Source organism: Emys orbicularis, chromosome 1, assembly GCF_028017835.1.
Source record: "Emys orbicularis isolate rEmyOrb1 chromosome 1, rEmyOrb1.hap1, whole genome shotgun sequence".
NCBI classification, from domain to species: Eukaryota; Metazoa; Chordata; order Testudines; family Emydidae; genus Emys; species Emys orbicularis.
In genome coordinates this window covers 356,236,604-356,259,581 of record NC_088683.1, presented here as the reverse complement: position 1 = coordinate 356,259,581, position 22,978 = coordinate 356,236,604, and the positions used below count along the sequence as shown (strand labels likewise).

Sequence of the window (22,978 nt, the reverse complement as noted above, 5' to 3'; positions counted from 1 at the left end):
AAAAAAGTGTGCGCAACAGTAGCAAAATATTTACTATCTGGCGTGTATTTTTTCATCCAACAGCTTCTTGGGGGAAATGATAGGGACTCAATAATCTCCAGGCTTCTGTAATGCTGTTCTCCCAACGCTCTGAAAGCCCTTTACATAACAATCAATACATTAGAAGCAAGAGGAAGACCAAAGACAGGGTAGGCCCACTGCTTAGTGAAGAGGGAGAAACAGTAACAGGAAACTTGGAAATGGCAGAGATGCTTAATGACTTCTTTGTTTCGGTCTTCACCGAGAAGTCTGAAGGAATGCCTAACCTAGTGAATGCTAATGGGAAGGGGGTAGGTTTAGCAGATAAAATAAAAAAAGAACAAGTTAAAAATCACTTAGAAAAGTTAGATGCCTGCAAGTCACCAGGGCCTGACGAAATGCATCCTAGAATACTCAAGGAGCTAATAGAGGAGGTATCTGAGCCTCTAGCTATTATCTTTGGAAAATCATGGGAGACGGGAGAGATTCCAGAAAACTGGAAAAGGGCAAACATAGTGCCCATCTATAAAAAGGGAAATAAAAACAACCCAGGAAACTACAGACCAGTTAGTTTAACTTCTGTGCCAGGGAAGATAATGGAGCAAGTAATTAAGGAAATCATCTGCAAACACTTGGAAGGTGGTAAGGTGATAGGGAACAGCCAGCATGGATTTGTAAAGAACAAATCATGTCAAACCAATCTGATAGCTTTCTTTGATAGGATAACGAGTCTTGTGGATAAGGGAGAAGCGGTGGATGTGGTATACCTAGACTTTAGTAAGGCATTTGATAGGGTCTCGCATGATATTCTTATCGATAAACTAGGCAAATACAATTTAGATGGGGCTACTATAAGGTGGGTGCATAACTGTCTGGATAACCATACTCAGAGAGTAGTTATTAATGGTTCCCAATCCTGCTGGAAAGGCATAACGAGTGGGGTTCCGCAGGGGTCTGTTTTGGGACCGGCTCTGTTCAATATCTTCATTAACGACTTAGATATTGGCATAGAAAGTATGCTTATTAAGTTTGCGGATGATACCAAACTGGGAGGGATTGCAACTGCTTTGGAGGACAGGGTCATAATTCAAAATGATCTGGACAACTTGGAGAAATGGTCTGAGTTAAACAGGATGAAGTTTAACAAAGACAAATGCAAAGTGCTCCACTTAGGAAGAAAAAATCAGTTTCACACATACAGAATGGGAAGAGACTGTCTAGGAAGGAGTACGGCAGAAAGGGATCTAGGGGTTATAGTGGACCACAAGCTAAATATGAGTCAACAGTGTGATGCTGTTGCAAAAAAAGCAAACATGATTCTGGGATGTATTAACAGGTGTGTTGTGAGCAAGACACGAGAAGTCATTCTTCCACTCTACTCTGTGCTGGTTAGGCCTCAGCTAGAGTATTGTGTCCAGTTCTGGGCACCGCATTTCAAGAAAGATGTGGAGAAATTGGAAAGGTCCAGAGAAGAGCAACAAGAATGATTAAAGGTCTTGAGAACATGACCTATGAAGGAAGGCTGAAAGAATTGTGTTTGTTTAGTTTGGAAAAGAGAAGACTGAGAGGGGACATGATAGCAGTTTTCAGGTATCTAAAAGGGTGTCATAAGGAGGAGGGAGAAAACTTGTTCACCTTAGCCTCCAAGGATAGAACAAGAAGCAAGGGGCTTAAACTGCAGCAAGGGAGGTCTAGGTTGGACATTAGGAAAAAGTTCCTAACTGTCAGGGTGGTTAAACACTGGAATAAATTGCCTAGGGAGGTTGTGGAATCTCCATCTCTGGAGCTATTTAAGAGTAGGTTAGATAAATGTCTATCAGGGATGGTCTAGACAGTATTTGGTCCTGCCATGCGGGCAGGGGACTGGACTCGATGACCTCTCGAGGTCCCTTCCAGTCCTAGAATCTATGAAATCTATGAAACACATTATACAGCGCCTGGCACAATAGGTTCCTGGCCCAGGACTTGAGCGCCTATGATACTGCAGTAATAATACAAATGATAAATAATACTGCACAGCTCTCACACGAGGCAGGTGCTGTTCCCCCCATGACATAGTAAATTAAACCAAGGCACAATAAGAAGCTAGTGCAAAGTCACACCGGTGTTGTTCGATCTATACAGCAACAGTTCGCTCTGCACAACGGGGGCCACGCAACGGGTCAGCAGCAGGGGCAGGAAGGAAACCCACGCGTCGGACTCCTGCTGCCCAGTCCCTGCATTTGGGCCAGTCCCCGGGGCGCGCGCAGCAGGGGGAAGGGGAAGCCCATGAAACTTGCCTGCGGTTCGCGTGGCACCAAGCGCCGCGCACGGCCATTCCGCCGGCTCCACGCACCTACCACTGGGGACTCGGGGTGGGGGGGTGGAAGAGCATTTCCTTTCGCTTGCAAGACATTGCCACTGAAATCACCCCCCCCCCCCTTGCAACATCATTTATCAAAATATCTATTTTCATAAAGCTCCCTCTGGAGCAAACTCCCCCTCCCTCCAGCTCTCATCTCTCTCTCTCTCTCACACACACACACACACACACACCGCTGGCTGGCAGCTGCATCACAATCCCCGAGGGAGAGGCAGGCAGGCAGGGCGCCTGCGCGCCCCCTCCCTCCCGGCCGGCCGATATAAAGGAGCGCGGCGCGGCCGGCCGGGCTGTGCAGGGCGCTGGCTGGGTCAGTACAGCGGGCCGGACTCTGCCTCCCACGGACGCCCTTGCCCCGGCGCCCCGCGTTATGGACCTGCCTGGGGGGCGCCGACGCTGAGCCATGATGAAGACCATCATCGCCGCCTACTCGGGCGTCTTGCGAGGTAACCGCAGCCTTCCTAGCGGCCGGTCCCCAAGCCTCGCAGGGCCATATACCTCTATATGGACCAGCCGCGGGCGAGCCTCTGCGCGGCCGACCCAGCGCCTTCCTCCCAGGCCGATGAATTGGGCCGGTCTCAGCTCCTGGGTGTCCCACCCCCCTAGGCTTTGCATGGGGCAAAGGGGCCGGCATGATGCTCCTTCTGCAGGCACGGAGCTGCAGTCTGGGGGTGAGGGGAGCTGAGGGGCGTTTTGCAAAATGAGGCGTTGGGGCGCAAAGTCTGGAGCGGGCTGGCTGCTGCATTAGGCATTCTATGCCCCCTGCCCACACATCCCCTGCGGTGGGGGGTTGCTTTCCTGCCTGTTGATTGTGTGACTGAATAACATGCCTGCTGCAGGGGTGTTTGTAGCATGACTCTGTGGCAGGTGCGTGCTGGCTGCTTGGCTTTTCATGTTGGGAGGGCTGTTGGGGCTAGAACCGTAGAGCTGTATGTTGTGAGGCTACATCTGCCATCTCCCTCTCCCCCAGTAGCAGTGTGGCTGTATCTTAAGTTGGTGGTTTTCAACCTGGGGTATGCGGTACCCCTGGGGGTACACAGAGGTCTTCCAGGGGGCACACCGCCTCTAGATACTTGCCTAGTTTTACAACAAGCTACATAAAAAGCACTAGCGGAGTCAGGACGCACTGAAATGTCATACAGACAGCATGATCAAGTTGGCCATTTTTCAGAAATAGTGTGGCTGTGACACTTTTTTGTGGTTTTTTATGTCTGATTTTGTAAGCAAGTAAGTTTTTAAGTGAGGTGAAACTTAGGGGCACGCAAGACAAAGCAGATTCCTGAAAGGGGCACAGTAGTCTGGAAAGGTTGAGAGCCACTGTCTTAAGGAAAGGAAAAATACCTTGTTTGTAGCTTTGGGAGGCTTCCACAAGGGTCTGTTTGGGGGGTCTACTCTTCAGCCAGCCTTGGAAAAACTGCTGCGTTTATCAGGCTCTGATGCCTCCGCCTGTGACAAGTGTCTCTTTTTGGGTTTGATGTGTTCCTGACACAGTGCCCCTGAGGGTCTCATTTTCTTAACAACACATGGGTTTTTGTGTGCGAGGGGAAGAGGAATGTAATAGCTTTTATTATCAGCCTTGCGGCTGCAAATAACCATTTCATTGGAAACTAGCTGTGAAAACTTAATTTAGTTTCTTAAATGCTACTTTTCCTATACTTGTGGCAGTAGGAAGAAGCTGGAAAGAAGTGACTGATGTCCGTCTCCCTAAAACATCTTAAAGATTAAGTTTAAAAATAGGCTTTTATCCAGGGCAGCATGGGTTAGTGGCTAAGACTTCCTTTCACCTCTACCCACCAATACAAAACTCTCCTCCCATTTCCGTAGTGAAATTGGGTTGGTGGTTCTCGGCTGTGGTGAGGAGACAGACCTGAAGGAGACTTCTAGCTTGACAAACTATCTGCTTTATAGATACTGAACACTCCATCTAGGGAGGGTTGAACCTTTACCTCAGGTTGAGGTCACTGGACGGGCGATGTGAGGAAGCTTGTGTTACAGCTGCCTTGGGTGTCAGTAAACAAGGCCTCCGAATGTACAGCAGCAATAAACTTAGCAAGTGCAAATGTTTATGCTTCAGAGCCTGTTCTCTACCCTTTAGAGAAACCGGTTTGCTGGTCTTTTAGCAGTGGTGCGGGGCTTACACACAAGTAAAGTTTTACATAACTTTGATAAACTGAAACTTTAAAAATCACCCACACTTGATGATCTGTAACACAGTGCGGCCTGGAGACCCCATTGTGTTGTACATGTACCTGTTGAGACAGCTCCTGCTCTGAAGAACTGAGTAGACATTGGACAAATGGTGGGAAAGGACATAGCGGCCCTGAGGTAAAGTGACCTGTCCAGGCAGGGTTTGCCAACCAGCAAAGCTGGGGGGGGGGGGCACTCTGACTTCTATTCCAGTGCCACTAGCATGCACTCCCTCCACTGTTGTCCTTGTGTTTGGATTTCTGGTCTTCCATGTCTTTTGGGCTCCAATCCTGCAAATAGCTTTGATGTGGATGCCTGTGTAACACTGACAGTCCCTGCTAGTCCGTGGGCAGGATCGAACCTGGGATCTCTGGAGCTAAATGCATGCGCCTCTACAGCATGAGCTAAAAGCCCCATGGCTCTTAGCTAAGGCTGTAGCAGACTCATTAATTCTAAGTCGTCTCAGTGCCACTAGAGAGGACAGAGCACCACACCCAGGAGGTGTGTGGGTTACTCCAGTATGGAATCAGGAGGCGTCCACACCTATACAGGGCTCTGTGTGAGTAGTTCTGATTGCAGGATCTTGGAAAAGAGACTGTATTTTGCTGTCCTGGTCAGCACTGAGAACACTACTGGCCCTTAATAAATAAAACCAAGAAGTTGTGGTAAACTGACAAAAGCAGAGATTTTTTCCTAGGTGCCATTTGGAGATGAGAGCCTGTGACATGAGCTGACAGTGCAGTGTAAACTGCAATACTCCACTTTTGTACTTGACTTACTCTGTTAAGAAAAGACTAAATCATTCATGGAAGGCATCAAATATGTATCACTGACCTGATAGACCACAATGGCACCTCCTTTGTGAGGCCCATTCTGAGCCAATATGTTAATAATGTATTTAGGGCATGTGCATATCTTAAAGTGACCTGTGGTTTATGTACAGTGTAGTTGGCCTTAACTCAAAAGAATCTGATGTAGAGATGGAAAGCTGTCTTAATTCTCCACTCAGGTCCGTTTCCCTTCAGGCCTGCACTGATGCATTTGCAAATTCTCTTCTACAAGTTTCAGAGTGGTAGCCATGTTAGTTTGTATCAGCAAAAAGAACAGGAGTACTTGTGGCACTTTAGAGACTAACAAATTTATTTGGGCATAAGCTTTTGTGGGCTAAAACGCACTTCATCAGATGCATGCAGTGGAAAATACAATAGGAAGATATATATATTATAGCTGGTATGGCAACACCCATTTTTTCATGTTCTGTGTGTGTGTGTGTGTGTGTGTGTGTGTGTGTGTGTGTGTGTATATATATATATATATATATATATATATATATGCATGCGCACACACACGCAGAGAACATGAAAAAATGGGTGTTGCCATACCAGCTATAATGAGACTAATCAATTAAGGTGGGATATTATCAGCAGGAGGAAAAAACTTTTGTAGTGATAATCCGGATGGCCCATTTCAACCATTGACAAGAAGGTGTAACAGTAGGGGAAAAATTAGCATGGGGAAATAGTTTTACTTTGTGTAATCACCCACCCACTCCCAGTCTTTATTCAAGCCTAATTTAATGGTGTCCAGTTTGCAAATTAATTCCAATTCAGCAGTTTCTCATTGGAGTCTGTTTTTGAAGATTTTTTTTTTTTTTTTTTTGCTGGAGTATTGTGACTTTTAGGTCTGTAATTGAGCTTATGCCCAAATAAATGTGTTAGTCTCTAAGGTGCCACAAGTACTCCTCGTTCTTCTACAAGTGTGACTTGTTCACCTTGGAAGGAAGGTATTGCCTTGGTAAGTGCAGCTTCCTTCATGGTGCAAGTTAATGAAATGTCACCACTTTCTAGGCTTGCAAGCTGTTCACAGCTCTGTAATTTGTCAGAAGTGACTGATACCCAGGGCCGGCTCCAGGCACCAGTGGAGGAAGCACGTACCTGGGGCGGCACATGCTAAGGGGTGGCATTCCATCCATTCTTGGGGCAGCACAGTCCGGGTGGCTTTTTTTTTTTTTTTTTTGCTGCTTTGGCAGTTCGGGCGGCAGTCCGAGCAGGTTGTTTTTTTTTTCTTGGGGTGGCAAAAATGGTAGAGCCGGCCCTGCTGGTGGGTGTGTGTGTGTGATTTTAAAAACCTGTCTGTAAAAACAAGAAGGGCCCCACCCAGGGAAAAGCTGTGGAACCTTGTGATTCCTCCTGTACCACTGGAATGAGTTTTGTCTCTTACAGAAACTGTTCGGTGGGATTCACCTGGCAGGGAACTTAGAGGCAGTGTGACTTAGTGGATAGTGCACTGAGCTGGTAGTCAGGAGTCCTGGATTATATTTCCCAGTTTTGCCACTGATCTGCTGTGTGACACTGGGCAAATCACTTCACCTGTCTGCCTCTGGTTCCCTCTTATCCCCTGACTTTGTCAATCTAGATCGTAGCCTTGTGAGGGCAAGAACTGTCTCTCACTAGGTGTTTGTGCAATGCCTAGCAAAGCTTAGTTGGCCTGGGCAAGGTTTCATTCTAGATCCAGGCCCTGGACATTTGCCACCAGGCACTATAGGCTAATCTGGCCCTGCTTACTGCTGTTTCCTCCAGCAGCCCTTTCTTCCTATAGTAATTCTCTGGCTTTTAGCACTGGCTGCTGCTGGGTTGAACCTGTTCAGAGCTAAAACTGAAACCTGTAAAATAGCTGTGATCTGCATAAATCTATCAGTTTTTTGTTTTGTGGAGTCTCTGGCTCCTCTCCCTTATTTTGGGTATAAATTCTGCTTGGGGCAGTCTGTTCTGTAAGGGCACCAATGTAAAAGACATACAGGTATTTACACTAGTGCAGTTTACCCAGGTTCAGCACCAGGATAAGATGCACTACTACAGTAGTTCTCAAACTTTTGTACTGGTGACCCCTTTCACATAGCAAGCCTCTGAGTGTGACCCCCCCCCAATAAATTAAAAACACTTGCTAATCTATTTAGCACCATTATCAATGCTGGATGCAAAGCAGGGTTTGGGGTAGAGGCTGACCGCTTGTGACCCCCCATGTAATAACTTTGTGACCCCCTGAGGGGTCCTGACCCCCAGTTTGAGAACCCCTGCACTAGTACAAATGAAAATGCACTATTGTAAATAGTGTCTTCACTAGAGTTTGCACTGGTGGCTTAAAATTCACTATAGGACAAGGCTTAAGGATCAACAGCTGTTCTGCTTGTAGTTTCAGGTACCAAGTGCGAATGGGAAGAGGCTGTAGTAGGAACCAGAATAGGTGAGTGTTGATTTGACTGAAGAGGGCAGTGATGAAGCCTGGCAAAAAAGCACAACCAACTCCGTATCCTAGATCATTTGAGATTTTTTTTACCTGTTCCTCTCAAACAATCAGTAATGCCACTGGAGTTCCTTTATGTGGCTGTCCTTACTATTGTTTGCCTCCACTTAAAGGAATAACTCTCCATCACCACTCTCTTCAGTATCTGCTTCTTTACAGGATGCTACTATTCAGGAAATCTTTAAGATCTACCAGTCTGTTTCCAGGTCTGAGCAGCATGCAGTACTTGAGGCAATATTGCAACATATCTACTCTCCAAAGCTCTTTGGATCCTTCTTGCCAAGGGAATTCCGTATGAAGGCTATGCCAGTTGTAGACTGTAGTCCAGCACAGCCTTCCAGCAGGATTATGAACTATCTTTCAGACGCTTAGAAATGGGCAACCTGCCACAGAGGATCAGTGGCTGTATAACTGCTATTCAAGCTCAGGCTGAATTAGAATATCCAATCTCATGGAACTTGCCAGAGGAGAAAAGGATGGGGTGGAAAAATGGTGTAAAAATCTATCCATAAGTACCTATGAATACTGAGCTCAGTGCTACTGGTGGTGCTCTCCCTAGTCCTTCTGATTTACTGTCATGGGGGCTGGGGGGGGGGGGGTCTTTGAGCCTCATGTGATCTTTAGAGAATCATCTACTGCATACATATTGAAGCCTGAAGGGAATCTGTTCTTCCTCTCTAATTATCCTTCAAGTTGACAAGCACTGGAGGGGGTTTTGGAGGTAGTGTGGTTCCTTAACTGCAAACAGGTGCCTGATTGTTTTTCTGCAAAACTTTCAAGATAAAGCAAGGCAGATGCACCTAATTTTTGTGCCCTCAAGAAAAATGCTGGAACCCTCTTGTGGCCCAGGTAATTTCCAAAGTGCTAGGTGATGTAGAGAAGTGATTCAATTGTTCCTGCAGTTGGGCATGGGCAGTGGTGTAGTTCAGTATCCTGACCCTGTCGCCTCAAAGAGCTCTGCCTGCTAGGCATGATCGCTAAGAATGTGCTCCATATTATTGGCTAGGAGATTGTGCCATTCCTGGAATGGTGTTCTGGAATGGGTGGCCATAACCGCAGCCAGTAAACATTCCAAAGTGGAGCAGATAGCGAATGGGACCAAAGAACAGTTACTAACTGTCTTATTACTGCTTCAGTAGACGATGGAAGCTCCAGTTTTTGCAGGATTAAACTTTGGACCCAGGGAAGAGATTAATGTAAATGGTGATCAAAGACCAGGTCAGTCCATATCATCTTTGCTTCCCCTCATAAATGGGCTAACCATGGGTGTTTAAATAGAACCAGTCTCATTTTCTTTGAGAAATGGAAAGGGGATGCAGTATCTTGGATATCCCAGAATACATCATTCTGTCCCACACTAATGGACTGGAAAGTACTAAGTCAGAATTCTAAATAAGTAATCTAAAACTTTCCATGCCAAAAAGCTGGCTAAGCGTTCAGCACAAACTTGAGTTTACAGTTCAGCTTCAAAGTAATCCCTCTTGAAAAGCTCTCTGAATTACTTCTGGTAAACACTTCATAATAGGTTTTTATTTTGTTGGATTAATGTTTGTAATTGAGTCACTTTCTGAAAACCAAACACTTAGCGACCTGTTAAATCTCCTTCTGATAAATAGCTCATTTGCTCTGGAGTATGTATCGCTTCACAGTGAAGCAGCAAATCATAGCATACGTGATGCATAGTGCAGTTTCAAGCATGGGTGTGTGGGTGGTAGCATATTGCCAATCAGCAATACCCAATATTAGGGGTTGTCAGTAGAGTAAATAGCCCATCTGCTTATAGCATTCAAGAAATGCTGAAGAACAAGTCTAACGGGATTAAACAGGTGCTTGGTTCAGGAGAAAGAAAAGGATAGGGACCCACTCCAAGTAATTAAACATACCTCTGAATAGCAGCACCTGCAAGTATATACTATGATAAAATTAAAAGGATTAGGTTTTCATGCTTTTGGTATAAACTAATTGCTGGCTGTCTCTAGGAGGAAACTGTCCCACAGGGTAAGGTATTGTACAACTGGCTGTATGCTAGGTCTTCCCCTCCAGCAATTTTGGAGGCAGGATGCTGGACAAGATTGGTCTGTACCACTCTGATTATTGCAGAGGGGCTATTCTAGTTGTACCTTGCAGGCCTTCTGTTAAGGCTTACACTAAGGCAGCTTGGCTTTTGCAAAAACCACAACAGTAGGAATTCTCCTAGATCTGGATTTGCCAGCAGCCACGCTCCTGGTGGACCTTGCTGGATGATATAAGGTATACCCTAATGCCAGGTCCTTCATTGTTTGCAGGTGTAGAATCTTCTCTTGTCAGACTTGAAGATGCCTTTGGTTTAAAGGATTCAACAAAATATCCTCTGACACAATATGGCTACTGTGGAGGGCAGTGGAGTAGCCTGGCTTGCAATTCCACAATTCATTTGACTTATAAAGACACCCCCACACACACTTTTTTCCCCCAATTATCTTACAAGGCTAAGAAGTTAAATACTTTTGCTGCCTTGATCTCTTTGATTGTGTTGCAATTATCTCTCTTTAGCAAGCTAAAACAAAACCCGTCCTGAGAAGCAGTGCGACTAGCACTATCTGTTTTAGGTAACTGCTACCAAAGGAAGATCCTTCCCCTAATTTTATGTACTGCAATACTAAATTTGCATAGCAGTCACTCTGCCTCACTTCTAAATGCCTGCAATTTATTGAATTCCTTTACAGACTTCAGTTACAATTCAGCAGATGCTAATCTTGTACTGTTCAGCCTCCTTTTCGGACGGAGGGCTGGTTCCTACTTTGGATGCGTCCACTCGAACACCTGTCTGTTTATCCCCAGTTAGGAAAGTTCCCCCTCCTCTTGGGAGGACAGGTTGCTAGGCAGGCTTAATGGAATTCCCTTCAAGCTGATAAACATGCAGATATTCCTTACGGTTAACTTTCTTCTAGGGTTTGGTATTGCTAACATCACAAGTGAGATGAATGTCTTGCGTCTCAACTATAATACAAGAAACCAACCATACTGATGTTACTGCTAGAGGCTCTTTTACAAATATTTTTGCAATGCCATTACATCAGGTAAGTATTTTCCCACTTCTGTAGACAGAAACCCCGTACAGCTCCCACTTGCATCAATAGAGTTTTTCTTATTGACTTAAATGGAAGCAGGATCACATGCAAGATAAGCAAGATTTGGGGGGAAGGGAGGTTAAATAACATGTTGAAAGACACTGTCATTGTTGGAGCAGAGTCTAGAATTAGCATCTACCTCCCAGAACTGTACTGCCTCTTTTTCAAACTGACTTTATAACTAAAATAGTAAGGGGGCACAAAGTAATTAAGGATTACTGCAGAGTTGCTGGTAACCTTCCCCACTGCCCAATAGTAGCTGGGAGTCTTGTATCTTTAAAGGGCACTGCACTTCTCTTTGAATATCTTACTGACTAGCCTTACTCACAGCAGCTGAAATTACTCCAAGGTACTTTCAGTTTGTTTAATATAGAATATCAGGGTTGGAAGGGATCTCAGGAGGTCATCTAGTCCAACCCCTGCTCAAAGCAGGACCAATCCCCAGACAGATTTTTGCCCCAAATCTCTAAATGGCCCCCTCAAGGATCAACCCTGGGTTTAGCAGGCTAATGCTCAAACCACTGAGCTATCCCTCCCCCTACACACCTCTTCATCAAATGCACTGGCCAGCTCCTCAAAACAAGGAGAAGCTGAGAGTCTTTGACAGCAACAGGGAGAGAACGTAAAAATGCAGTTCTAAAACCCTGCCACGTTCTGTTGGATTTGGGGTCCAATTTTGTACTGGAAACTACTTTGAATGCATTAACTTCTCAATTAAACCTAACTACTACAAAACTGACATCCCTCTAAATAGTGCACTTCAGACAGGCGACACTTGCTTCCCTTCTCTTATGCTGCCTCTAATGTCCTGTCTAGTATGCTTGCAATGTCTCTGGTTAGCTACTTGCAACTTCTGTCCTCCAAAGTTGGACCTGCATCTGACTGTATTTGCATGTGACTTGTAAGTGCCGGGGAGCCCCCTCAAGTGTGACAGTGGCAGTGTGTTTACTGTTACTCCTAGAAGGTCTGCACGCTCACACTAGATTGGTCACATTCCAGCACAAGGATTCCCTCCGATTTGTCTAGTAATGACCTCAAAAGGAGGTGGGTGGGGTGAATCCTTCCCCCACAAAGCAGTGTCACCCTCCTCAGTCATGTGGGCTGAAGAGGATTTGCTGGGTGGACCATCCAGAGGAGAGGTGCTCCAGTGGACAGTGCACTGAACTGGGAGTCTATTGCCAGCTCAATCACTGACCTGTTGGGTGACCTGTGGTAACCTCTGTTCCACTAGTTGCACACCACCTACCTCAGTGGGGTCCTGACTGGAACCTGGGTGCTGCTGTAACACAAATAATGGGAGGCGCTACAGATGCCTACTTCATTTGGGCTGGGGAGGGAGAAGAGACCCATTTAGGACTTCCTCAGTCCCTGGGAAGTGCCATTGACTCCTTAGTGGCATCTTCACAGCCCCCGTGATGCTGGAGCACATGCTCCATAACTGAGCAAGGGGCTTCGTTTCCTTGCTCCTGATGCCTGCAGAGATCCTGTCCCCCAGTGCCAGCTGCGGAGGGGGGAGGAGGAGGAAGAGCCTGGAGGGTTCTGTGGCCTCCCAGTACTATGAGACAAGTGCCCTGTGTGGGGCAGGGCTTGTCTAGCTGGGGTGTGTCCTAGACAGTAGATATACTTCTAGACAGTAAATATGTGATGTTACAAAGTTGTATGCCTATTGCCCTGACAATGACACTTCTGTTGAGTTCTGTCCACACACACACGTCTTTCTAGACACCGCTCCCAGTAAATTGGGAGATCCCCACAGGTCTTGGATAATGAGGGGTCTGAAGTCTAGACTTCATCCCCATGGCCTTCCCTGTGCTGTTCCTCTGTGCCTTAATACTCATTCAGTCCTTAATGCCTCTGCTGGGACTGCCAGCAAGGGGACCAATTAGTACAGACTGTGAACTAACATATCCTTAAGGAACTGAATGGAGGCTCCTCTCACAAGCTGTCAGAGTGCTTGTCTGCCTTATGGCCATCGTGAGCTAGATTCAGGCCAGTGACCTGCCAAAGGAGGAAAGCTACCTATCCAATTACTAACTCTCATACTAGTTCTCCCTATGGAATAGTTCAGTGCCACCAAACACACTTCTCACCTCTTATGGAATCTGACTTCACATAACATTGCATGGCTCATTTCAAAGGAAAACTTAAAGATGCTTGTGCTTGGACTTATGCATTAACACTGGCTTCTAGCTAACATTGGCGTATAGTACTTGTGGTTTAAATCAAACTAATTGTAAGGCTACATCTCAAGCTTCTAGTGAAACAAACAGGACATTTTTTTTATAGAAATCGTATTAAAGCTAGTACCTGCAAGTGTATTCCTTCAGTCTAGAGGCTGCTCGGCGAGCCATGAACAGCTAGCTTTATAAGAACATAAGAGAGGCCGTACCGGGTCAGACCAAAGGTCCATCTAGCCCAGTATCCTGTCTACTGACAGTGGCCAATGCCAGGTGCCCCAGAGGGAGTGAACCTAACAGGCAATGATCAAGTGATCTCTCTCCTGCCATCCATCTCCACCCTCTGACAGAGGTTAGGGACACCATTCCTTACCCATCCTGGCTAATAGCCATTAATGGACATAACCACCATGAATTTATCCAGTTCTTTTTTAGTTTAAATCTGCTATGAAGTAGTTAGCAGTATATTTCTTGTCACTTGTTCATGCCACATTTATCTTCTAAACTAATCAGGACTTGATGTTTGGTTAAAGCAGGGGTCAACAACCTTTCAGAAGTGGTGTGCCAAGTCTTCATTTATTCACTCTAATTTAAGGTTTCGCGTGCCAGTAATACATTTTAACATTTTTAGAAGGTCTTTCTATAAGTCTATAATCTATAACGAAACTATTGTTGTATGTAAAGTAAATAAGGTTTTTAAAATGTTTAAGAAGCTTCATTTAAAATTAAATTAAAATGCAGAGTCCCCCCCCCCCCCCCCCCCGGACCCAGGCAGTGAGAGTGCCACTGAAAATCCGCTCGTGTGCTGCCTTTGGCACGCGTGCCATAGGTTGCCTACCCCTGGGTTAAAGCATGCACATGTTGCTGTAGTGTAGAACTCTCCCCTAAGTTCATACTCTACCAGTCATCTGTCACTGACTTCTGCAGCTTTTACACTCCTGGTCAGTGCTTTGTAGACCTGTTGGTACTTACTGCAAGCAAAAGATTTGAACGCTGACAAATAACATAGTATACACTTTAAAAGCTTGTTGTGAATGGTTAACCAGAAGCCAAATTCCTTTACACTTGGAATTTCCTGTCTTGATGGATCTGTAAATGTGTAACTTTCCAGTTGTCTGCTTAGAGTCAAAAATCTACTTGTAAATAACAAACAACTTTAATGTGCAAAAAATCTGGAAGTGTCTCTGAATGATGGTGATTAATGTAGTGCAATTGTTTGCTTTTTGTGGTCTGGTTTATTGGCCTGTTTGCAAACATGAAGTTGACACTGTCTCTTTAAGAATACTTCTCAATGGCTTGATCTAGCATAGGATTACAAATGATTAGTTTTTTCCCAAGTTGTAAACTGGCGAAACTGAGCAAGTTGCCTTTGGCCTCAGAGTGTCCCAGCAATTGGCAGTCGGGTATGGAAAAGATTCCTGCGGCAAACCCCTAGATGTGTTAATACACTTTGCAGTGTGACCATCGCTGGCTTGTAACGTAAGCTTCAAAGTACTAGGGAGGCTGAAAGGACACTTGGAGTTGTAACGTTGATTACAGAGGTTTTTGGTTGTATGCTCCATGTTACTGCACTTGGGAGCACTGAAGAGGATTTGTGCTGCTTTGTAACAGGCATGGCAAGCATTTATAGAACAGCTCTGGTTAGTTATAGAATAACCGATTTCCCCTTCAGGCTTTTTTTCCTTAATGAGATGACATCCAAGAGACTAATGTAAACTACATAAATCCTGTTTAGTCATCTTAAAGTAGAAGTGATTTCTGTAATACAGCGTAGAACTCAATGGTCTCTGCCTTCTATTTTTCACTTCAAATGAGGCTTTGTTCTAAATGGATGTACAGAGTAATTTTTATCTTTATTTTTCTGTTCTTAGGTACTGGGTCAAGCATTCTCTCTGCTCTGCAGGATTTATCCTGGTTGTCCAAGTCCAAAGTAGAGAAGCAACTTCAGATTATCTCTGTGCTGCAATGGGTCCTTACTTTCCTCGTCATGGGTAAGAAATAACTTTCATTTGAAAATGAAGGTTCTTGATTAAAACTGTCCTGGCAGAAATCAAATCATGGTCATTAACAGCTAAGGTAAAACTTGTTAGGTCTCCCTCTGTTGCTTAAGAACAGGGTGTTACTATTGCTAGATAAACAGAACACATAGGAAGGATTACTACACACATGTAAGCAGGGCTGATCTGTAGGTATTGGAGCACAAAGATGCAGATCTCTTTTAAAATCCTTCCTTCTGTACAGTCTGTGCTCTGCAGATGTTGGCCAAATAGGGCCCGTTCTCCCCGGAGCTTACCCAATTACACCAAGGAGGCACGGAGAGACAGGAAGACGGGTACCAAGTTCTTTATTGATCGATCAGCTGAGCGGGCGCTCTCATCGGCTCATGCCAGAGGAGAGACACACCTTACATGGCCGAACAGGCCCTTTTTATAATCAGTAACAAACAACTTAGCCTTCATCCTTTTGCGTCATTACGCTGACGTATGGATAGGTAATAGGGTACACAAGATACATATATTACTTTTGGGGAGGGGGATACAAGAGACATCTGTGGCGGATACATTTGTCATTTCGAAGGGAAAACAAGGTACATTTGCTGACCCTTTGCACTAAAAACCTTGAGGAGATATGGGGAAGCAGCTGCATATACTTGTGAGCCAAGTGAGCCAATTAAATTGATTGGGAAATAGCTAACATGATTAAATACATGGTTAAATGCATATCCTTAATTCTACTTAGGCCTTTAGGCTTTTTCCATCAAATCTTTAGGCCTTTTCTATCACAGATAACGTATGTCTTGCCATGAATGCTCCAAATGTAGTTGAAAAAAGTATCCAGTCTGCATTTCTAGTGACAGGTTTCAGAGTAGCAGCCATGTTAGTCTGTATCCGCAAAAATAACAGGAGTACTTGTGGCACCTTAGAGACTAACAAATTTATTAGAGCATAAGCTTTCGTGGGCTACAACCCACTTCTTCGGATGCATTACGCCTTCTCCAGGAACTAACATTCTAGACTTTGTAAGCAACCTACAAAACACCCTCCGACACTCTTTAGCCCTTGCTAAAGAAAACCTAAAGGATGCTCAGGAAGAGCAAAAGGCCTGGTATGATAAACATTCCAGAGAACGGTCCTTCAAAGTAGAAAACCACGCTCTAAGAATATAGAATCATGGGTCTTTCCAATCTCCTTAGCACTGATGGGCTGCTTCTTACCATATATTCCAAGCTTTGTTCAGTCTAATTTTTAATGATCTCTTGCAATGTGACTCTTCTCTGGAGATTCCAGTCCAGTAGAACTGATTGTTGGGGAGTGCTTCCAGCTAGCCGTCTTATAGGTGACACTTGTGTGCCTGTCATATCGGCTGCAAAGACTTTTCCTTCCTGCTTTAATACCTGCTTAGTTAAGAGGAGCTCTGAGTGGGAGGAAGAGAAGCATTTTAGTTTTTTTTTCTTGATTAATAATCGCAGTATTAAAGTAAATCAAAGTTGGCTAGTCTCTCGGAGCACCTGGATTGCATTGTCTATCTCACCAAGTCTGATTTGAGCCACCATCAGCATGCCTGTTGTCAAATACTTCCTGTTCACTACCTATAGACTGCCTGTTGGGAGTTTCCAGCTGAATTTCCTTTTGTTTCATCCCAGACATGTCAGTGGATTTTTTTCTCTCTTCTCTCTTTTCTCCCCCCCCCCCACATAATTTAAAATCAATGCTAGCTGCTTTTATATGACAAGTCCCAGCCTAGTGCAAGGGTGTGTGAGGAACTTTTGTGTTGGGGAATATCCAGTGTATGAGTCTTACCTGTGACACAAGAAAATTGAACCAGCAGCAGAATCTCCTCCCCATGAGGCCCAGTGACCCTGCTGCAGTAGAGGGAGAACCTGTGGACTCTGGGGCAGGGACAGGGAAGTAACTGCTCTGAAGTAGGCTGCTCTGGATGAAGCTTTGTCTCAGCCCTACCGAAGGCTTAGTCTCAGTGTGATGTCACTAATCTGTAACAACTAAATCAGATTTAGTTTAAAAATCCTTAAGTATGGCAGGGTCAAAAGTCAAGGGGTGTTAATGCTGATAGAGATACCCGCTCTGCAAAAATGAGACTTTAATGCCATTTCCCCTCTTGTATCTCCTCCCTGACCCTCTGGCAACTCCAGGTGTGGCGTGCACTGTCATCCTCATGTACATACTCTGTACAGACTGCTGGGTGATTGCAGCTCTGTACTTGGCATGGCTGGTGTTTGACTGGAATACTCCAAAGAAAGGTAAGTCGTAGAGAATGTAGCATGATGCCTTTTAGTGTGGTAGAGGCTTTACATAGGAAATGCCATATGCCACAGAATGTGCAAGGCTCCGCATAATAGACAATTATGGAAATTTCTGTGTTGGGAGGAGGGTGGGGAATCGAACTCTTGTCAGTTAATGGTTGGCTTGCCATATAACATGGCTTGTCTGTACATGGTGGGGGGCAGCCTGCAGTAGCTGGTGCATACTACTTACTCCACACTAACTCTTTGTGTGGGTGCTTACTGTATGCCTTTGTGCACATCCGCCTAATGCACTCTGGAAGTGTACAAAGCTAAAGCACATGAGGTCACAGTTAGTGTGCAGGAGTGTCCACACAGGGAATTAGTGCAGAGTGGCTAATGCGCTTTAAACTCACACCCTAGCTTGGTGAACACTGACTTCCCTGTGTAGACTAGCCCATATATCCTGCCTAACTGTTGTCCTGGGAAGTGACTGCAAATTTTCTTATCCTTATAAATGTGTAGCCCGTCTCTAAAGCCGATTAAGCTCTTGTACCAATGTGCTCCACAGACTAATTACTTGTCTCTAAACTTTCTTAGAAGATTCCAAAGTCCTCTGTTTGACTCTTGCAAGCCAAATTAAAACCTGACTTAGCAAAAGCCCAGGGGGAAGTTGAAGTCTTTACAGTTAAGATCAAGTGGCTGCTTTGGTTAGTGATGCACATGTTGTCAGGGGGTTTATTTTGAGTCCCCATCTGATGGGAGATGTGTATATTGACCTACTATTCTGTGGAAACTAGTTGAGAATGATCAGCTTCCTTCAGTTGACACACTTGAATACAGTTTCCCCATGCTTATAAGCTTTCTTAGTGGGGGGAAAAAAGGGGCTCTTGTAACCAGAGAGGGCAATTAGGACCGCCAGGCATTAAAGACTTAATGTCTCAGCCAGACTTTAACTCTACATAGCTTTCAATGCAAAAAGATCCTGGCTGAGCTAATGGGACTTTCTCAGGGGAAGAAACTGAGCCAAAAGATGGCAAACATGGAGGTCTTGATACTACAAACCCCTGTTTTCAGTTCTAGTGTTTACATGGCACTGGAACTTGGGGACTTCTGGGTTCAGTTGTCAACTCTGCTATGCAGTTGTTGCTTGAGATCTGACTCTCTTCAGAAGTGTGGAAGCCAAGGAGAGGTGCAGGTGCTCCATATCTCTGAAAACGAGGCCTTAACATGCTTTGTGAAAGTTTCTACGTCCCAGGGCTGTAGGGCATCTGTGCTGTCCTGAGATCTTCTAATGGGCATCAGTGGTGTTGACCTTCCACACTGCTACTGATATTCTCAAACTGCACTTTCTTCCCTTTTTTTCCAAGGTGGAAGAAGATCCCAGTGGGTCAGAAACTGGGCCATATGGAGATACTTCAGAGACTATTTTCCAGTACGGGTAAATAACCTTTTCTTGCTCTACTCCTGACTGTACAAAGGGCTCTTAAAGATTTGTCTTGTGGTAACCTCTTGGTTGTTGTGGAGAAAAACAAACACACACAAAAAAAACCTCTTTGACATGAGGAAACCAGCTCTTGTTCTGTACACAGGCCTTACTTTATCCTTATCTGAAACTGAAAAAGCACGTTAGGAGAATGTGCTATATTTAGGATCCCTCCATGTGATGTGTGTTTCTCTGAAAGTCTGTCATTTGCGTTGCAAACTTGGTGCATCCCTAATCGATTCTGTTTGGAATGTCATTTGTTTCTGAGATGACTCCATTGACTCAAGGCATCAGTTTGCCTTGAAGAAATCTGGTGGTACAAGAGTATCCTATAAACAATGGATTTTCCTGTTCACCCCTCCCCACCAGCTAGAACATGTGAAGTGAATGCTATCCCCTCTGCAGCTTGTACTCTTCATTTCATAGAACACTACCTAAGACCAAGATCTAGTCCATTGCCCGTAAGGCTCCCTGGTGGAACAGGGGGTGATCACGTCTAAACTTTAATTTTATTATCAATATGCAAAAAGTCCTTGGAGGGGGGCAAGAATCCTTTTTATTGCACCTGCTTGATCATGTGGTAGCCTCAATAAATAGCTGTTCTGTCTCTGGGCTCCTGAGATGCTGTTCAAGTTATTGGTAGCCAGGGTTGAGATTTGCCAGTTTTCATTAAGCTACAGCATAGCATTTTACAACTAAAGAATTCAAGGCTTCCTGTATGCCACTTTGCAGTACAAGACCTTGGAATTAGCAGGATTCCACTTCACAGCACAGTCAGCAGATGTGTAGGTAGTAGCTGGGGAAAGGTCTTGGAGTTAAAGGTCTCCATCTCTAACAAAATGGACCTGCACCCCCTGGAAATGGCCAATGCTGAAGTGGAGCAGGCTGCTAAGTATTTGTAGCTAATTTGGGAGGGACTCCAGCACTGGGGAAGTGGGTGTGACTTGGATGTGGAATCGCTCTCCTCTTCATCTTCCAAATGCTCTCTGATCCGCTAGCCTGTGCGTCTCCCAGCTAATCATTCTGACTCCACTAGACTGGTTGCTTGAGGAGAGGAAGGACTGGCAAGTGCATGAGATGGGAAAACATACATGGAAGTAACCCTGCTGTGCAGCTGGGGACTCTTTAGGGCTAGTTAGAGGGCTTGGAGCTGGGAAGAGGTCTGTTCTCAGAATGCCGGTTGGAGGAAGGGTAGGTCGTTCAAGGTGCTTATTCTAGGAATGCAGTGGTAGCTATTAAAGCCAGTATTTGCTAACAGATACTATACATCAATAATATCGAAGAATGCTGCCCCTATACTTGGACTAGATGATGTCTGTTGGCTTTTGAATGGTGATCCTTGCTGACCTTAGCAATCAGAAGCATAACTACAAAACTAAGCACATCAAACAATAACTTGTCAAAACTGTAACTATAATAATAATAATAATAATAATAATAACTCCCAGGGTCTTCCCCATAGGAGGCGTTCAACAAGCTTCTACTAGGATTTCTTAGACCAAGTGACTCCCTGCTGACTTGCCATCTCCCTGCAGCTACCTTGGAGAGCGTGTACTGCTACTTCACTGGTCCTTGGGCCTTGCATGCAGATGGTGAATCTAGATAAGCATTGTTTATCAACCGCACAAACAGTGGAATGTGAAGTCAGCAACTGATTCAGCACAGAGTCGGAACATCTGTGACCGATAATGTCATGCAGCAGGCAGGCATGGGGGAAGAGGATATTAAACAGAGGAAAAGCAATTAGCTCAATACTTCTGGCTGTCCTCCACTGGCTGTGGATTCAGTCTTGGCTGGGTTGTCCTCTCCCCCTGAAGTCTCAGCACCAGACACCTGCCTCTTTGACTTGTGCAGAAAGCACAGCTCTTACAAAAATCCAAAGCGACAAATGGGCAGGACCCCTTCAGACAGGGCTGTCAAATCTGGCTGCAGATCCCTCCTGCTGGATCATGCTGGTATGATGCCAGCTACTCAGGCTGCACTACTGCAGCATGTGTAGTTCTCATCCTGGGCTCTCTTGAGCCCTCTTGTGTATCCAAATGATTCCCCATCTATTGTCTTAGGCACATAGCTCCATCTCCGTCCTCTGGCCTTCATTCCCTCCATAAGGACACATGCCTGGTCTAGGCATGCTACCCAGCCCTGTCAGACTGAACACTCCGGCTGGTGTGATAAGGGTGTAAGGTGGCTACATGCAGTCCTGAGCTTTCCCATTGGGATCCCATTTCAATGGCAATGCAGGGGCCACCACCCCTATAGAGAGCTGGGGACAAAGTCCTGCTTATCTAGCACTGTGCATCATCACATAGCTAATGACCATGGCTGTCCCATGTAAGGAAACAAACAGGGGCAGTCTGGTGCCTTGGCTGCCAAATGGCCCTGGTACATTTAGAAGCATGTTTGAAAAATGCCTGTTACTTACATGACTGGGTAAGGCCTTCTGTAGCTCTTCCTCCCCACCCCCAGGCAGGGTGGGGGCTATGGAACAGCCAACAACACAACTAGCCCTTTCTCTCCCGAGGTTGGAAGCCAGGTGTACCTTTTAAGCAAGAACCATATTCCAGTACTCCTGGTACTTGGTGGCCTTGTCTATGTTAGGAGCCTGGCTATCCTTTCCCACTGCTGCCGGTTTAGCTCCACTGGTGATAACAAGTGTCCTTCCCTCCATGCTGCCCAGGCTGGGGATTCCCACTTCCCAAAAGAGCTGTGTTCTGTGCACAGCCCCCAGAAACTTAGTCACCTAGACATCCTCTGAGCATGGCTGGAAGACAGGCCTTAAAACAGCAGAGCCTAGGAGTGAAGCTGAAGCTCTGAGCACTGGTGGGAAAGGTTCCCAAGGCTAGTGCAGACATACCCATAGCTACTAACTCGGAGGCAGGAGCGTACCGTGATGTTGTAAACAGCTAATAAGTAGTGGGCCTGATTAACTTGAGTGGGTAAACACCCCCCCCCCCCCCCGTTCTCTCCTGGGTCTACTGCCTAGAAAGTGTCCACTTTCCCATCAGAGCAGATAGGCTGGTGTTGGCAACGGTGACGAGCCAGCATGGGCAGAGTTAAGGTGCGAACTACCATGTCCTAAAAACCTGCTTAGGACAGGCAGGGATTGGTCGGTGTTTAAAACCAGCCAGATGTGCACGTGGGTGTGATCTGAGACCAGTACTCTGCAGAAGTCCGTATCCCAAGTTCTAATTAGAACCTGGGTTAATTGGCACAGCCATCAGCTGTTGGAGTTCTGCAAACTCTAGCTTTAGGCTGGTAGGCTTTATATAAATGTAAGATGTATGTATTAGAGTTGCTGGATGCTGGTTGGGGGATTACTTTGGGTCTGGAGGGACAGAGACCAGTTCCTCTAAGTATTGAGCAACTAAACATGCCATGAATGGCAGGACTCCAATGTGTTATGGTGTTCGCTTTGTCCTACACATGGCTCCTGTGTAATCCATACTCTCTGGTCTGCATATGGGTAATACCAGGCCAGCGACTGCCTCCTTCTAAAATGCTTGCAGGAGCCAGCTCTGACTCTCTAATCACATTCTCTGAAATCAGATTAAAATTTGCTCAGTGTTTGTCTAGGTCCCACTGCTGCCACTGAAATACTTCACTGGGCTGCCTGTCACCACGTGGCTGAACAATAGTGACAGCCGAGCTCGCTCTACTGATCCGGACAGTAGACTGCATTTAAAAGGCAGGAATGACCATGTGAGATGGCGTTTATACCTGTAGGGAGGGGCGTGCAACCAGGGAGAGAGGCATAAAAAGGTGCCAGGAGCTAGGCTGAGTTCCGACACATAAGGGATGTAGGCTTGGGAAGCATCAGGAGCTAGGACATCATTTGATCCCATGGCTGCTTGGGAGTAGAAGTACAAATATCCTACTGGAAGGTGCTCAAATCCTACAGGATTAAAAACCTGTCAGCAAGGGCGCTAATGGCTTTAAAACCAGCTACTCGGGCTGGTGACTCCCTAAACTGACCCCTGGCTTGTGAATCGCTTTAGCTAGTTCAGAGGAGGGATGTTGGGGGGCAAATACGCCTTGAGACAGTGCTGTCTGCATTTTTCAGCCCTTGCACAGCCACATGCTGGGTGAAGTGCACAAGGG

The 22,978-nt window shown here is 45.6% G+C and overlaps 1 protein-coding gene across 1 annotated transcript in view; it reads left to right on the top strand.

Moving 5' to 3' along the window:
• The first annotated feature begins 2,780 nt into the window (after window positions 1-2,780).
• Window positions 2,781-22,978, top strand: part of DGAT2 (diacylglycerol O-acyltransferase 2) — a 35,882-nt gene continuing 15,684 nt past the window's right edge. Inside the window, exons 1-5 of the mRNA XM_065414113.1 lie at window positions 2,781-2,823; window positions 7,757-7,807; window positions 15,026-15,145; window positions 17,305-17,412; window positions 18,765-18,835. Of these exons, the coding sequence (XP_065270185.1) occupies window positions 2,781-2,823; window positions 7,757-7,807; window positions 15,026-15,145; window positions 17,305-17,412; window positions 18,765-18,835 (393 nt within the window). The remainder of the gene's footprint in view (window positions 2,824-7,756; window positions 7,808-15,025; window positions 15,146-17,304; window positions 17,413-18,764; window positions 18,836-22,978) is intronic.